We start from the raw sequence: 18,814 nt of genomic DNA on the forward strand, positions 1-18,814 counted from the left end.
AAAGTCACTAGCACGGAATGCAGCAATGGTGCTAGCAGTTCACAAAGCTGAATGCACAAGAGGGTGAAAAATTGACCTTTTACCAAGCAGCTTCCCTAGAGAATCTGAAGCACTGCTTTAAATACCTAGACACAAAAGTCTGAAGTCAGTTCTGCCTGTCTTCTACCTACAAATGATCACCCTATCTTTCAAGATATATTCTTTCAAGGCTGTTCCTCTTAAGGCCAAATTTGTTGAGGCCAACAAAGAGCCCTTAAAATTATAATCATTACACAGCCAATTTTGTGAGAATCCAAGGGGTGCCTGTGTGGTATGAGTCCTGTGGGGAAGTGGTTAATTCCCAAAGGCCAAAAATCAGTGTCTAAAGCATTTATACTGTGACTTCAATTCACTTGCACTTAGATGTTAATTCAAGGCATTTTCCTAATGAAATGAGAACTAACACAAACTTAGAAAATCCAGGCCAATTTTTCTTTTGTAACTTGTTATTGAACAATTCACTTAAAAACTAGACATGGAATTTATACTCTAATAAAAATTGATAAAGAACCTTAATTATAATCATCCCTGATTATAATCAGATAAATCTACACACATAAAAAAGGAAGAGTTGTCTATATTAAAGTAGTAAATAAAGGCAAGAGTAATACGAATATGGTCCTTAAGCAGCAAACATTTGAGACTAGGAGTCAATCAAATCCTTGCTATTCTTACTGAAGGGAAGTTTTGTGTTTATCTACAGATATCTTCGGTGTTGCAGAGGAAGATGCCCAAGTATCACTCACTTGGAGTTAAGCACCTTCTGCTGATCTAGAATCATCTAAGATTCTGTAAAACAGTATCCGATTGTCAAAAAAACATGTTCATTTATACATCCTAAATATAAAACTGCAACATGGTTGCCACTCAACTAGAATTGTTAAGTGAATTAAATAAGGCTGAGTAGAATAAAAAGAATTCAACACTGAGGGAAATTTTCAATCAACTAAAAATAATTTAAATTGTGTGTGCATGAGATAGGGAGGCTAAAAATGATGGCTGAAGATTAAAAACTTGTCTAAAAACCTTTAGTAATTTACAATGTTATTAAAGAGATTGCGGTTAGCTGAGTTTACAGTAAGGAATACACAAATACAAACATAATCAGTATTGTTTCATCTATCTATCTATCATCTATCTATCTATCTATCTATCTATCTATCTATCTATCTATCTATCTATCTATCTATCTATCTATCTACCTACCTACCTACCTACCTACCTACCTACCTGATCTATCTAAACTGCTAGAACTCTGTGCTTCACGTCCTTCCTCAATGTCCAACTCCTTTGTAAAACTGAATTCCACCTCAACACTTTTTTGAGTTTTCTGGATCATTTTTCCATTCTAAGTTCCCTAAATAGTCAATATCGCCACAGACCATTACCCAGAAATAAATTCCATCTCTCCTTCCCACGTTCGTTGATGTGACTAATACCTACTCATTTTTCTGATCTCAACTCAGAGGTAATATCCTCTGGGAAGCCTTATTTTTTGCTGCTCATTATTTTTTCCATAAACTTAGCACAGAGTGTGGCACATATCTGTTAACTGCATGAATCGCTGCACTGTACAGAATCTTTCTTGACCACGCCTATTGATAGCTGAGCTGGTGTCTTGCATCTACTCTTGGAACTTTCAATCCACCTTCTAAAATGTTGTCGTCAGTTTTAGAAACTCAACACCAATCATCTACATCCATGCTAAAAGCCCATCTGTCAAGGGATCATGGAATAAAGCAGAAATTGAAATTCTGTAGCATGATTGAAAAGGCCATTCATAACATAATCTCTAAGGATTTCTCCAGTTATGTTTTCAGCTCTCTCTCCCATCTCCTGAATCCTATTCTTCCTCCTAAATTGGGTATGGTTTTCCCAAACTCAAGAGATAATCCAAGCCTCAGTGTTTTCTCATATTATTTCCTTCTCACAGAGCACTCTACTTGTCACATCTATTTTTATATATCTGGACTTAGCTCAAGTGACACTTACTTATGAAATATTTCCTAATTTCATTCTAATTTTTCCCTGTGTTCTCACTGTATCTTGTGCATACTTCTGTAACAGTGAATGCATTCATTCATTCACATCTATGTCACCCTATAATTGTTGGATTAATAAACATATATTAATTGGATTTTGGTGTTTCTTACAGCTGTATTAAAAATGTGTCAGTATCTTGCACCTAAAATATTCAAAAAATTGAGGAATTAGATGAATTACAAATGAAAGGTAAGTAATCATTATAATTTCTACATTAACTCAGCAAATATCTTTAGTTGTAATATACAAGTAGAATCTTAGATTATCCATTTGCAGAAATTTTTTAAAAAGATGGCATTATTCAGATAACAGACATTGAAATAAAAATATTCACATATTTCAGGTACTATGTTTATTGCTAACCTTCAATTATCTCAGAAACAAAATATTAATGTCCTAATATGTACATAAGTGTGGATTTAATTCTCTTTAATAATCAGAATAATCACTAAAACAAATACATGAGATTTTTCTTCAGCCTTAAGATTTAAGGGCTGCCTTCAAATAACTCTCTCTTGTTTTCTGAATGACACTATTCCTACATAGATTTATTTACAGGAGAATCTTTCAACGTCACAATTTATGTTTAAGGACGGATCATGTAGAATGAGAGTGAAGGCACCTTGAATATATTAGTAAAACAGAAAATGGCCCACACAGCACAACACCAAGCCTACCTTTCTGCATCAGAGGCAATGCCTTTCCTAGTCTGTTTTTGGATGCTAGATCTTTCAGACTTTCTGGAGTGCCTGTGGAATGAAATGTTAAAGAAATACAAAATATATGATGAATAAAGCTACAATAATATTATCCAATGATAAAAGCAACATACATGAAAAATGGCAACTACCTTACCTAAATGGTTTTGCCAATCAATACTTTTTAAAACAATATAAAAATAAACATCAGAACTGGTGCAGTGTTGAAGACACAAATTGACCAACAGGACACACAAGAAGCTGACATCCATCAGTCCAGACAGGCAAGTGTGTGGCAATGATTTAACAGGGACTCCTGCTGAGCAAGTGTGTCTCTCTTAATGAGTAAACAAATTCAATAGTGAAATGTAGTGATGACCAATGTGATGATAGAAATGGTTAAGGTGCTGAAAGACCACAAATGGGTGTAGTGACCTCACTCTTACAAGTTGAAACTTGGTGCTACAAAAATTTTTGCTTTATTTTTTTCTCCCACAAAATAATAAAGAGAAGAAAAATGGTACAGTAAATGTTTGATATGAGAAAAGTATTTTAAATCAACTATTAAAAGTATCATAAAGATGTTTTTGTAATCATATAGAATTTTAAAAAGCTAATCACATGTCACAAATCAGAAATGAATATAAAAAGTAATCCAATGTCACAAATTAAAGAATGAATAAAGTTCCCAATTTACTCTGTGTCCCCAAAGTGCATATGTACACTAAATATTTGGAACTTGAAATGCATTTTCCCATGGAAATAATGTTTATATATAAAGCTTACCTCCCTAAAGCAGGTTACATACGCCTATTTAATTTAAAATGTGTCTGGACTACTATATATTTGAAATAAATATAAAATATTGTGGTCAAGAAACTCACACATTAAAAAAAAAAGGGAGAAACCATAAAAAGGAATGTGCACTTTTGTCTCAATAATCGATTTTCTACAACTTATTTTTATTTTTTCCCCCCGATATCCGTTCCTTTCACCAATGTTAAGAAGGTAACTGTTTGTCTTTTGACTGAGATATAATTGAAATGTAACACTGTATTTGTTTCAGTTATACAACTTAATGACTCAATATTTGTATATAATGCAAAATGATCACCATAGTAAGTGTAGTCAACGTCCATCACCACAGTTACTTTTTTTTTTTCTGTGAAGAGAACTTTTCAGATCTACTCTCTTTTCTTTATACTGTTTGCTTATTAATGCCCAATGTCCTGAGTGTCCAGAATATGTCAAGCCCTGCACAGCACTAGGGACACATATCAAAGTACAAAGGCTGTATTCACAGGATGTACACTTCTGGGGCTGCTCATCTTTCTCCATCGATTTCATTATTGACAAAAAACTAGGTTAAAACTATTTTGACCCTCAAATTCAGAATCTGGGTTTGAGCTTTGTGTTCTTCAGCCTTTTGTCACTCTGACATGTCACTTCTGAAGAGATAAAAAAAAAAAGGAAGCAACAGAGAATGGAGATATCTCTCCCTAACCACTGTCCTTACTAGTTGGAAAAAGGATATATGGCAGACAACTCCATGCCAGGCATTGAGAGAGGCACTAATTCATTTCACCTCATGACAGTCCTTTAAGAGCTCATCTATTTTACAGATGAGGAAACGGGCAGAGGGCAGGGCCACACAGTAGGGGGGGGAGGGTAGCAGGACTGGGATTACAAGGTAAGGCTGTCTGGCTCCTGAGCGTGTCTGTCATATACTGTCCAGCAAAGATGGTACAGGGGGTTAACTGTGGTGCCTGCTCTACTGGGCACCCTTATGCAAGGAGAGAAGAAACCATGAGTTTGGGTCCAGGCCTAGGAAAGCAGTGAGAGATGATCTATCAGATATTAAGGGCCACTTCTTATTTACTTTGTTGATCAGATTTCAGGAGAGGGGATGGTAGGGTACAGGAGAGTGGAGAAGTACATTCATAGCACAGGCCTGAAATCAATGGTAGGCGATTGTTGGGAAGGAAAGCTCATTCCTGAAACAAAGGGAAGGAAGGCATATATACAGCAGAAAGAATTGAAGGAAGGGGAGGAGAAAGACAGAGTAAGGTCTGCAGGCCCAGTAGGTACGTCAGCTCAGAATAAAAAGTAGTATATTATTATGGGAAATTAATGCTTTGGACTGGGAAAACAAATGTTCCTTTTGTTTTCTTCAGCTCAGTGAGAGCCAAATGCGAGCATAAAGTTTTAGGCCAATTTATGAATGCACTGTCATTGAAAGTTTTCACTCATTCATTCATTGCACAAACAATTGTTGAGCATGTATATATGTCAGGCACTGTTCTAGGTGCTCGTCTGTGAACAAAACAAAGATTTCTGTCTTCAACCAATTTGAATTTTATTGGTAGAAGACAAACAATAAGAAAAAGAAAAACCCTAAAACAAGTAAATTAAGTATGTTAAGTGATAAATGGCTAACAATGTCAAAAAGTAAACCAGGGCAAGAAGGATCAGAAATGTGTGTGTGTTGGGGCCAGGGGTCTAGGGCCGGTGAAGATTACAATTTGAAGTCGATGCTCAAGGAAGGACTCATTTTGTGTGAGTTGGTGACATTTTAACAGGTACCTAGGTGAGGGAGTTAGCCCTGCATAACTATGGAAATCATGTCCCAGGCAAAAGAAACATCAAGTGCATAGGCCCTAAGTCAGGTATGTGGCTGGTATGTTCAAGCAACAGTAAGGAGAACAGAAAGGAAAGTGTTGATGAGAAGAGTCAGAGGACACAAGTTTGGGCTGGGAGGCGAGGGATGTACAAAATCTGGTAGACTTCTGTGCAGACGGTTCTAGTGCTGTACAACTGAAGGGTTATAGGCACCTTGCAAAGCTTGTCTGCTTTTCATCCTATCCCTACTAATTTCTATTAAGATTAATCTTTCTAGACCCAAGTGAGACTTCACCTTTTCTGTAAAACTCTTAGCTATTCCTCTTCTCACCTCCTACCACTGAATGGATTCTTGTATTATTGTCACAGTAACTGACGATGGTGATGACGAGGACAGTAGCAATACTAGTCGTATCTGAGAGCCTGCCAGATGCTCGCATGAGCACTTTACCTGCATATGTCATTTCATCTCCCCAGTCCAGTGAGGTAGGTACTACTCTTTTATCCTTTTTAAGAATAAGGAGATTGAGGCTTAGAGAGGTGAAATAATTTGCTCTGACTCACATAGTCATCACATGTCAAACTATGAGGTGAACTGACTCCACAGTAATTATAATATCACTGAACACACTGCCTTTGTGACCTAAATGACAGCGGAACATAGCAGCTAAAACTAGAGTCAGACTGGGTTTAACCTTGGCTCTGTTTCTGTCTAGCTGGGTGATTTTAGTCAAGTTGCTTAACCTCTCTGTGCCTCAGTATTTTCCACCAGCCAAGTGGCAATAATAATAATAATACTTGTGATATGTAAAATAGGAAAGGTTAGAACAATCAACCTCTATTTATATACTAAACTACTGAAACTATTGATCATGTAATCATAAAATGGATCACAGTGAAACAAGCTACCTTCTACCTTACACTACCCTCGTAAGTTCCCTGTGGTCAGGAACTACGTCTGTTTGCGTCAGTATTGTAACATCAATGCCCCGTAATAGTAGCTGCTCAGTAAGTATTTGTTGAATGGATGGTTAAAAAAGTAACATTTTGAACATTATACTAAAGTTTGAGAGTTTAAAAAGTTACAGTAAGTGAAAAAAACTTAACTAGGGCTATAAAATTCAATTTATATCAAACACATTTAGAAATAAAAATTTACATTGTTTTCTGGGCCTCAGTAAAATATAAAATATCATAAATAAGAAATGCCCTTTGGTCAGTGCTTTATGCATAATGAGTGCCAGTCATTATTATTGACCCAATGTATGCTTATCAGGATGCAACAAGGCAGCCTAGACTCAATTTGAGAGTCCAATTAGAGTTTCAATTAGAATTCAGGTAATCCACTTACAACCACCTAAATTTACAGATGAAAAAACTGAGTCCCAGAAAGTTGAAGTGAATTCTCCGAGGTAATATAGGCCTTAATTAGTTGGTGAGGGCATCACCATCATGTCCCCTTGTCCTCAGATTCTCTGCCCACTCTGCCATCCAGTGACTTTGAATGCCTTGATGTTACTGGAGGAATTCCCGGACAGAAGTGAACATAATAGAGTTATAGTGTTTCCACGATGTTTTATTTTGGGTTTTAACATGCTTTTCGTTCTTCTAAAAAGTTTGCAGTTATTTTATTGTTTACAAAGAATGTGTCTTTGGATACGACATGCAAGAGTCAGAAATGCCGAGTTTTTTCTTTACTGCACAACTTAATAGTTGTCTGAGTTTGGACTTATGCTCCCTACTTCATAGGGCAGAAATGAAATTCTTTAAAAACCATAAAGGGACATTCAAATGCGACGTAGAACAACAATTATTTTATTACTAAATCAAAGCAAGAGTAATAATCAGAAAAATGAGTGTTCCTATATAAATCTCAATTTTTTAAATTTCTGTTTTAAATTATTATTCTATTAACCTGAGTGTGGAGATTTATGTAATGTACTAATGAAAAGAAAAGTAACTGTTAATCAACTGTGAACACTAAACTCAGAACCTTGATGCTTCAGGGGCATATTAAAATACATTTTTTTCCAACTTGCTACTTACAAATTTTGGTTAATGTGAAGCCCCAAGTTGATCTAAAAGTTATTAAGATTCATAAACAAATTTATATATACACAGGCTCGTAAGTTACTATTTATATATTAAAATAAAGACATTTACAAATATTCTTTGCTATTGAATGATGATTCTTAAACATCTTAACATTTTTAGTAATGAAACTGCAAGAAAATTTTCACTATAAGCATATAGTCAGAAAGATTCCCTGGGGCTACAAATTTATGTATTTTTCTTCATTATTATTTTAAATATCATACAACTTTGAAGGAATATTCCTAGATCTAGATAAACATACTTTTATGTTAATTTCAAACAAATCTATTATACCACTTGAGATGACAGCAAGACTGGTTATTGTTGAAATGAAATTATGAAGAAATTATACATTAAACGTGTGTGTGTGTGTGTGTGTGTGTGTGTGTGTGCATGTGCACACTGAGAAATATGAGGGCAACTAAATGCTTTCCAACTTACTAGAGAACTCTTTTAAGCAAAAATTTACTTTTTGTATTATTTGTGATTTTCAAAATTATCAAATATGGCCCCAATAAAGGACATCCAAAGGCTGATTACATAAATTGCCACTGATTTTAGAATATTTTCCTAGCTACCAGTACCTAGTGCAAAAGTTACTTTATGAACACTCACTGTTTCCAAATAGATGTCATGTTTACTTTATTTGCAAATTGGCAGAAACTTCTGAATGAGTAAATAAAGCTGATATGAGGTGAAATACAAGTGTTAAGTTTTGCCAAGTGCTTGACGTGGTTAACTATGAATTTAGCATCTGTTGATGTAGTAATCTCTCTCTTATTTTTATGGGCACAGTTTAATAAAATACTTTACTTTAATACAAGTTTATTGTAAGTAATTTTCTGTTCCCTATAGAAAGAAATTACATTATCAAGACACTTAAAACGTATTTTATGGTTGAACATAGAACATATTTACCAATAAGTCATATAAATGTAAAATGTATATTCAGAATTATGCATTAGTAAGAATTTCCTTTATAATCTGATCTAAAAGGAACACTTGCGATCTTAAAAAATCTACCCTTAAAATTATGTGTACAACCTATGGTATCAAGTAACATAATTAATTCATGTGTCTTAATGACAACTAATTCACAACTAATCTTCATCTCATGTAAGTAAGAACTAAAAACCATTATTTGGATTTCCTTTTTGCTTAAACAATACCCAGATAAACTTATGTTTATATTCATTAGAAAGACCATCTTATTTAATTGTCCTGTATTCAGTCATTACATCAGATGAAATCCATTGACCTATTTGTTTTGGAATAGATACAAAGGCTTTCCAGAACTGTCTTTTATAAAATGAAAGTCTAAGTTCCTTGATGGCTAGGACCTCGACTCTCTCAAATACCATTGTGACTTCAGCCATTAGAATAGCTCACACAATAAAGGCACAGTAAGTATTTGTTAAATGAAATGAGTAGCCATGCAGATACAAATTTTAATTTCAGTTATACAATTGCTTTATATTCTTATTGGAAAAGACTAAATTTATAAAATGTTTAATGATTTTAGAAATCAGATAGTAGCAGAACTAATTTTTAAATTCAAAATATATAAATATAAACTATGTTATATAAATGTCTTAAAGATTAAAACATGATAAAATATTCCTAAAGTCTTCATAAAATATCAGTTTGTGGTCTTTTACAACATTTGTACACTGACTTATTAATTTTTTCTGACAGTGTTTGTTAGTGTTACTTTCAAATTGAAATCCTTACGATATCAAGTTGACTACTTACGGATACAGAAAATAAATTATGTCACTCTTAACTAAGGCTACAATTACTCTGCTATACATACACATATTTTTTAAAAAAATAACCTGTATGCTGGCATGACTAGTTGTTCTATTTCTGAGATACCATGCATATTTATCTACTTAATAAATATTAACCATGTGTTGACTGCATTTCTGCTTATACCAGAAGAGAAACATCCAAAACACCCAATAACTTTTTGTGATTAGCTGGGAAAATATTTTAAAGATAAGGTCTGTATTTAATAAGTACCATAAAATAGGAAAACTGAGTTAATTACAATAGAGAAGGTCAACAAAGCAATGAAAAATATGTATCACAGCACTTCTGACATACCAAAATGAAGTAGATTCAAAGCACTGGTGCCATTTTTAAAAACCTACCTTGTGGACTGACCCTAGCTGTAATGACGAGCAGGGAACATTTTCCTCAACATCTATCCTACACTAGCCCTTGACAATATTTGGTTTAAAACACAATATTCATAAAATATATATGAACCAGGTGATCTACTCTAAATCAGACATTTAAAAATATATCCCAAAGTCTACACTTCATTATTAACAAGCTTATGTAGTAACAAAATGAAACAACCAAGATTAAACCATAAACCAATATAACAAAGAACAGGTTCTGGATAGGTTTAATATATTTTAAAGCACCTGAGAATTTTTACTTATGTAAAAATTAAACATGTACAAAAATAATAGTTAAATATGGTTTTAGAAAGTAAAAAAAAAACAAAAAACAAAAAAACTAAAACATGCTCATGATTACAACAGAACTCTTCCACTGGAATGAATTTCATTGTGTTTAAATTATGCCATTCATTTCAGGGCATGCTGCCTTCATTTCAGTAATTCTGAGGTGCTTTATTAAAGATGGGTGCATTTACTGATGGAATCACGACATAGCTGACTCTGGCTCCTGAAAGGAAGCATGTCCCAACCAACATCTCTCTTGGTTCTCCTTCACTTGGTGGCCTACAAGCCTCTCGAAAGCCACTTGTCTGTGAGGAGGGGTTGACTAGTACCTGTCATTCTCCGGAGACGCATGCTGGATTTGAATCCTGGGGCTAGGAGGTCGTCTCCTATCTAGGGAGGGGGACCATCTACCCCTGTTTGCCCAATGAACAAGACAGGAAAAAACAGGACATTTAGTAACTCTTAAAATAAAAGACTATATGGAACAATAGGACTGGAAAAATACCCCAAAAAGACCATGTGTGGATTCTCTGCTCTGTAATTTACTCTTCAATTTTACAAGCCTTGTAAAAATAAATTGTACTATAAGACCGTAAGAAAATAAGATCTGTAACCTTTTAAGTGAATAAACAAACACTTTGAGAAGTTTGAAATCAATTAAGTGTAATTTTGTTCTTTTAAAATGTGTGTATGTATACATATCTATACATACACATAAATATGTATTTCAGATTAAAAAGATGCACCCTTAAGAATCTGGCTTATGTCTGGATAAAATACGTTTAAAAGCTTGTTTGATACTAGGTGCTTATTTGATACTAGGCCTTGAAATTACTGGATAAAGTGGCAAAGATGAGGTATACAGATTTTATACAAGGCAGAAACACAATTTAACTGGAAGAAATAAAACTGTTCTTTAGTGTAAACAATGACATGGAGAAATAATTCATGGGAATGCTAGAAGTGAAATCTTAACAAATTTTTTTGGAGAACACTTCTACTGCAGTGTTCTAGCCATGGAGAACATGGCTAACTACCACAATTTAAAAACTGTGAGTAAAAAACACTGAGGAATAAAAGTGGGAAATAGAGGTAAGTGCCAAGCTAAAATAGCATTACATTTTTAAAAAAATGTGTACTAATCTTTACTTGCAAAAGTAGTTCTCAATTGGTTAGATTTTTTTTTTTTTAATTTCAGCATTTATAATAATACATTTTTACGACTAACAGTTAAAGTTGGAAATTTGGTTCATTCTTTCATTAAACTACCTTGAGATTCTCTGTGTAGAACCACACATATAAGTATGCAGTCAAAAAACTGAAAAGGGACTGACCAGGCCAGATTTGGAAGTTTTTGGAATTTTAAGCCCCTTGGAAGCCTGTGCTTAACGATCAGCCCTAAGGAGACAAACTTGGCATGATTCATGTAGGGCTTTGAGGGACTGTGAAGCAAATAAAGATATTCAATAGCAGCATTTGGGCAGAAGAGGGAATTGTGCAGCACGTATTCTTAAATGTGTTCCATGTTTTTGCAATTAAAAACACTTTACATTAATTTTAAATTATATAGTTATTTTAAATTATTTAAATAGTCGATCAACCCAATCTGAATGCTTTAAAACATATCTTTTCAATTTACTGGCTTTTGTTCTGCAAATACAATAAAGAAAAATGTTTCTCAAATAAGTGAAAACAATTACAACTACACTGTCATCGTGCTATTTCAAAACACAAAAATAGAGTTACGTGTAACTTTTTTTGTAAAGTAATAAGTAACATTAACTCCACAGGGTGATGAGTAACCTTGCTTCCTGAGGTAAAATTCCAGTCCTTGTGTTTATTTAAACACAAAAGTAAAGAAAAAAGTAAAGAAAAATGCTATAATTGTGAAACATGCAGTGAAAGCTATGAAGGAGAAAGTGTACATTTAGAAACAAGCAATTGTGAATGCAAGCTATTAAAAGGTAATTCTTGAAGAAAGCTTTATCATAACACATGTATATATCTGTGCACTCAAAGTCCTTCTGAATATGCTGATACATAGTACCAATATGAAAAATCTCTTTGCTTCCCTCATATAATTGGTATGATAGGAGCTGGATCAATTTATACCCAATTTTTGCCCAAAGAATAGATATTATATACATTTAATATCAGACATTTGTGAATTTTAATATGTAATATGCTTTACATGCTTTTAAAATGTATGTAACTTTCCTATCTTTTTTTCCTATCACATTGAAGAAAAGGACCAAAATTAGAATCTCTGTCCCCTGTAATTGAACCACACACATAGCTTCAACTTCCATTTTCATCTTAGAAGCCAACATGGCAGATTATGTTGTAGTTATTAATCATGAATTTGAACTAAACCAGCCTCTTTTTGATTTATCTTTCCAAAACCAGCTTGCCTGTAAGTTACACTGGTTAGTTACGTTATGAGTACATTAATGTCAGGTATTCTAAATTCATTAATTCAGGGACATCTATTTGTTGGGAGCCCATCTCTTTCACTGGGCTCAGAATAGAAGAAGAAAGGTGACTTGAATGGCTATGGGACTGAATTAACAGGCTGTGAGCTCCTTGTATAAGGGAACCATAATGTTTTGTTTTGACAGTTACGTTAACAACACATAGCACAGAATAAGTAATCAATAAGTATTTGTCAATATTTAAGTAGATAAGGATATAAGCCTCTAGGTTTTTTGGTAATACAGGTAAGAAATAATGAAAACCTTAATTAAGCAATTAACAGTGGTAAAGGGACCCACTGATAAGATATAAAGGAACTAGAACTGACAGGCCTCAGAAAGCAGTTAAATGATTCTATGTTATGGCTTCTCCGCCCCCACCACTCGGCATTGATACATCTTAAAACAAATGTGTATGTGTTTAAGTGTGTAATTAACATACACACTTGCATATGTGCACATCTTTCAATGGTGTATATCTCTTGACACAACACAGTTAAGCGGCTTTATTATCTAAAAGAGAAATTATATGGAAATATAAATCAGTCATCCCATATATATAGTTCAAATAAAAATATGTGTCAACTACTGTAACATTGGAAACCAAATCTGAAAAAAATGAGATAACTGATCATACAGTATGTATTTTCAATGTCTATTCCCATTTTTCATTTTAGTCCTTTACATATTTTCCCCACTATTGTTTTAAATTGAAATTAATATAGACAGTTATGCTTTGAAATAAAGTTTATTTATTTCAATTTAATTTATGGTTGTTACGTTTTAGGTAGGAACCTCATGTCCCTTAGGCTTCAGGTTTCCATGTGGAGGGAAATTCATTAAAGTAGTGTTCCTGGTCTCTCTCCACCCTTCCCCCTCACTCCATCTCAAGGAAGGAGGAGTGGCTTCTGGGAGAGGTGACCATTTTAAAGCATCAGGCACTGATGATTTAGCCCTTTCTGGATTCCTCCTTCCAAGTCAGGCTGCCTGCAAACAGCAACCATCAGAGCAAACAAACCCACAAAGTAGCTGAAAGATGGAAGGCCTGAGCAGTAGCAGGAGCCTCTTGTGGTTCAATGAATCTGGCTGATTCTGGGGTGAATAATTAGAAAGCTTACAGACCTAAAGGCACAGCTTCTAAATTTGTCTACTGTATTTATAACGATAATCAGCTCTCCCATCTTGCACTTCTTGGGTCTAGCTTACAATTAGATCCAAATTTGGGGGCAGATAATAGGGAGTGTTTTTTAAGTCCCCCAAGTCCCCAAATTGAACATTTATTAAAGAAAAAAAGTAATGTTATCATAAGAGATGGCAAAGAGCAAAAAGGAAATGACCCCCCCAAGGAGTATAGTAGTGTGAAAGAACCAAACACACTAAGTAAAACAGAATGTGTTTCAATAGCTATACATATAATAGTACATGGACCCAGAAAAGAAAGCTAATGGTTCTGACTGGCAAAAAAAAAAAAGGGAGGGGGAACCATGTGTGTTGGTGGCGGGGGAGGGGGGGTGTGGGGGTGGTGGTGATGGTGGTTAAGAAATATTTTATAAAAAATACGGTTATTTGACGTGCAATTTTGAAGACTGAGTAGAATTTTTAAGAAGACAACAAAGGAAAAGAGCATTTTAATTTTAATGGAAAGAAAACCAGGGAGATAAAAAGTAATACAAACTATTAATAGAGCATATGAGAAAATTAATGGGGGCAAGAGTGACACTGGACCTGGAGATGGGCTGTAATATAATCAAGCTGAGGGATGTGTTTTGGAGATTCTCAAAAGCTAATTGATAGGATTTATTGACTCACTGAAAGTGAAAGAGGAGCAGAAGTATTTCCAGATTCTGTGTCTGGTTACATGTCAAGGCTATAAAATGTGAGAAAAATTTAGAAAGAGGAAGCATTTTGCTGTAAAAGGACGTACGGGGAGATAATGAATTTGATTTAAACTTGGACGTACACAGGGTCTGGCAACCATTTATAAAATTAGGCCTGCTACTCAGGGGTAAGGTCTGGCCGGGCCAATCAGGTGTTGTCTTCATATGTGTTACAGTGGAAACTTTGGCTAGAAATACAACTTCAGGATGGAAAGTCTGGAACAAAAGATGAAACCTGAGGATGGAGTTAAGAAAATCCATACTAACAGAGGCATACGAAAATCTATAGAGGGTACTTAGGACAGGAGAGCTTCAAGTGACAGGGCAGTTAAATGTAAATGCTGAAAGATGCTGCAGGACAACTAGAGCCAATACAATCGAGAGAAGAATTTCAGCACAGTGGTGGAGTGGGAAGGAGCAGGACTCAGACTGCAGGGTATCCGGGAAAATTAAAAAATTGAGGGAGTAAGTAGAGACTACCCTTTGATGACACTTCAGTAAGGCTATGTTTTGCATGAAAGATCAAGAAAGAATACAAAACATTCAAGAAAAGTAACTATTCTCCAGTGGCTCTAAAAATCAATGTCTCTGAACATTTAAGCAATACTTTGTTGTGAAATCTGAGAAAGGGAAGGTTAATAGCAGGCCTGTAACTTATTCCTTCCCAATCAGGGAACAAGGGGGAATGAATGACCTCAAACAGACTCGCATAAAAAGAAAGGGAAAGTATAAGAACCAAATCTTCTTGTAAACATGCAGTGGTATTTCCTAGTGAAAAGATAAAGGGGAGTCTTTATCTATTAGATGTGTTTAGCAGGATATAAGTAGTCTTTCTAGATCTTTTATTGTAAATAAACCTGAAATTTATAATTTATATATTAGGTGTGTGTATATATGTATATATATATACACATATAAATGTGTATATATGTGTGTGTGTATATATATATAAAACAAAAGAAAATAAAACAACTTCAATTGTGATTTTAGAAAAATTTATAGTCATTTCAACTAAAAAATTTATTACAAAGGTGAAGGAATACAAAGTATAGTTAGGTTTCATTTTTTTCTATCACAAATTTTACAAATATAAAAGGATACAAAATAAAAAAAAAGACTTTTTAGTAGAATCTTACAGACACTAAAAGTAGTTATGCATACTTACTTGTACCTATTATTCTATTTTATTCTATAAATAAACATCTCATAAATAAACGAATGGAATCAGACTAGAAATACTGCTAAAGAAAAGCTTTCAGCAGCCTTTGAAGAAGTAGATTACATTGGCACAACTAAATATTTTCTTCATGATTTGTAGAGTTAGTATGCAAGTTTCTACTGAATAACTGCTAATTGAAAAGAGATAACAACTATAACCCAAACTATCAACTATGACCAAACTTACTGGAATAGAAAGCTCCATCTAATGGAAAAATTAGCTGCTCACAATTCAGAGGCAGTGTAACACATAATCACTGAACACATTTGATTTGAAATCAGAATTATGCATTAATCAATTAAAAGTTTTAAGCAAAATTACGTGTGTACACATATACATATATGCATTTATTTTTTTGTTTTTATTTTTTAAGGCATCAGGAAATCTATGGGGAACATGCAATTTTTTGCTGTCAAAATATAATTTAATGCAAAACATGATCTATATCAAAGAGCTGTTTGATTCAGAAGTAAATATAGATGCATTAGGGACATACTCCATCTAAACAGAACTCTTGTTTTGAGTTTATGGAAGATTGTCGTGAAACCTATAAATATTATTTATCAGTGGAACTATTAGAAACGTGGTCCTCCCCTTCAGATAACTAACTAGCCCTTATGACATTATCAGCATACTGAAGGCTCCCTGAATAGTATGTAAATAAAACGACTGAAAGCAACAGAAGGGGAAAAGCAGCAGCCAGAAGCAGTTACAAATTACATCACACCATTTGCAACAACATTCATGGAAATGTGTGTATATGGACTCCTGGGCTTATCCACATACACATATCTCTCCATAGACGTGTATAATAAAGGAAGGGGAAATGTAGACAATTAGCAATATGAACATGAATGAATAAACCTGTGAAAGTCACATGAAACAAAACAAAGTGACTGAAAAAAAAAATCACTAGTACAAATGATAGGAAATTAAGAAAGTCTTTATTTTATACCTTTCTCGTTCTGGTGAATGCAAACTAGTATCTGGTCTCAAGCAGTTGGTACTAGCACTCCTAGCCCTGTCAAGGGAGGGCTGCAGTTCACTAGTGCCAGTGCATTGCATCCAATGGTAGAAGAGAAAGACAAAGAAAACAAAGAAAGGAAGACCATGTTAGAGAGTAAAGCATAAAATAATGTCCCCTTTACATAAGATGTAGAATCACGGTGATTCAGTTCGTAAGAGTGTGAGAGAGCTGACAGGATGACAGTGTAACATTTTGTTTAGAAAATGAAACTAAACAAAGATTATGCTTGAATTGCTTGGCATAATTGTTTTTCAAAAAGGGTCTCAGACTGAAAAATGACACTAAATCACACCTACTTATGAAAAAACCGGATACAGAAAGCACTTAAACGAAACGCCTAAAAGTTCATCACCAAGGACAGATGCCACACCAAAACAAAATGAAGGACATCAGAGGAGAAAAATTTTACAACTCAGCTATTTTGGTTCACAACACTAGACAAGGGAAGTGGAAGGTATGACTTCCACATGTTCTTACCTAATCATTATTTCATCAGTAAATCTCAATACTCTTGAGTTAAAGCAGTCATGATGAAGGGGAAAGTCCTGTCTAGTCACTGATTTGGTTTTAGTATGTGCAGGCAGAATTGAGCTTCGCAAATTAAAATTATCCAAAAATAAAATAATATGAAATTAATTATCACAATTAAAATCAACAAGTAAAACAAACAAGATAAATGACAAAGACAACTAGAATTCTGATATTTGAATAAGTAGATTTCATTTAGAGAAATCTTTTAGGATTCCTATATTTTATAATTAAAACTATTTTTAGATACCATTAATTTAATGCTTCTCTATGTATAATTAATTTCAAGGGAAATGTTAATGCTTCATTAGAATGTAAATATGCTATTTTTAATAGGCAAAGGATTAGGGATTCGTTTATAACTGGGACCGACTGTCATGACTCTTACCTGTAAATATTCCAGTGAGTACTGTTCTCTAACAAAGGCATCTTGGGCGGTAATGTTTTATAATGCCTTACAAGATGTCTGGAACGTGGCCAAACAAACACGCAGGAGACAGAAAAATATATATGAAGCAAATTTTACTAGGATATGAAAAAGTAGAAGGCCTACAAAACTACAAACACAGATGGAGCTTTTGTTTTTTGTTTTTGTTTTTCTGAGAAGAACCACGATAATTATTTGAAGGTAGGATTAAAGTTATTAAAATATGAAATTACAGACATCTATCTTCATAATTAAGATAATGACTCAATTATAATTCAATTGCCTTAATTTGAAAAATATCTGCTAACTAAACTATTGAATCACCAATGTTTAAATTTACTATTTAATTTCTGATCTAATAGGATACCTGCTTCTACGGAAGTTAACAACTCATAGCTGAAAGTACTAGCCACATAATTTGTGAGATTTGTGAATTAAAATATGGTTAAGAGTTACTATTTGAAGAACAAGCAAAGAGTTGACTACCATTCCAGGAATGAGGTTGGTTATGGTACTCAACTACAGTAAAGAAAAGAAAAAGGGAAAAGATTAAGAAGGGACTCAAATGAAGCAAGTTCTTCCATTTACAAGCTTCTGGATTGAAATCCAACCATAGGTATAATTTATCATTGGAAAGTGGGTGAGATGGGCATTAGATGCCAACCAGGATATGAATTCGGATGTGGCAGAAAATGGCAGAAACAAGGCCCAACTTCATCTGAATTCCTTTAAAATCAATGAGGGCTTCTGGATTGTCTATACCACCAAGGTCAAATTAGGTCCAGTTAATTAATTTTAAAAAATATTAATGTTTGTATAAATTGTTCATTATAAAAGTCCCTTGTCCATTTTGACTTACATTATAGTATGATAAAAAGAGAAGGGAATACACATTTGCTGAGGACATACTAAACATTAAACATCCCACTGGTTCACTCATGTTTATCCTATGGTAGAATCCATGGAAATATCTTAAAGCTTTAGTTTGAAAGTCTAATAGAGTCCCATATTTGAACGCAAATTGATGGCAGATTTTACTAAAACTAAGGATTCTGCCTGCTTTACAGACAATAGTCTTCAACTCCTAACCTTAGGCAAATACCATTAGTAACAGGTTGTTATATAAGTTTTCTAAGCAACTGGTTCAAAAGTGATTTTTTTTTTTTAGGAAGTCTAACAGGGGTCAGCTGAGAATGGGAAAATGAATGGGAAATAGCATATAATTCGTAATATGAAGGTCTAAGTTCCCACCATGGCTTTCCCACTCATTGGCTGCTAACCTAGGTAATTCAAGTCAA

At 34.1% G+C, this 18,814-nt stretch overlaps 1 protein-coding gene across 50 annotated transcripts in view; it reads right to left on the reverse strand.

Moving 5' to 3' along the window:
* RIMS1 (regulating synaptic membrane exocytosis 1) overlaps nucleotides 1–18,814 on the reverse strand; it is a 448,418-nt gene that overhangs the window by 107,708 nt on the left and 321,896 nt on the right. For 20 of the 50 annotated variants that reach the window (XM_088795626.1, XM_088795625.1, XM_019749282.3 and 17 more), the window contains 3 exons: nucleotides 16,490–16,579; nucleotides 10,297–10,380; nucleotides 2,760–2,831 (listed from right to left, as the gene is read on the reverse strand). The exons of 3 other annotated variants lie outside the window; for them this stretch is intronic. In XM_088795626.1, the coding sequence (XP_088651752.1) occupies nucleotides 2,760–2,831; nucleotides 10,297–10,380; nucleotides 16,490–16,579 (246 nt within the window). Of the gene's footprint in view, nucleotides 1–2,759; nucleotides 2,832–10,296; nucleotides 10,381–16,489; nucleotides 16,580–17,038; nucleotides 17,153–17,477; nucleotides 17,556–18,814 lie in introns of all 50 variants that reach the window. 27 more of the 50 variants (XM_074333173.2, XM_019749284.3, XM_019749298.3 and 24 more) reach the window with 9 other exon arrangements.

The sequence above is a fragment of the Rhinolophus sinicus genome, chromosome 2, assembly GCF_057876585.1.
Source record: "Rhinolophus sinicus isolate RSI-liver-muscle chromosome 2, RSI-T2T, whole genome shotgun sequence".
NCBI classification, from domain to species: Eukaryota; Metazoa; Chordata; class Mammalia; order Chiroptera; family Rhinolophidae; genus Rhinolophus; species Rhinolophus sinicus.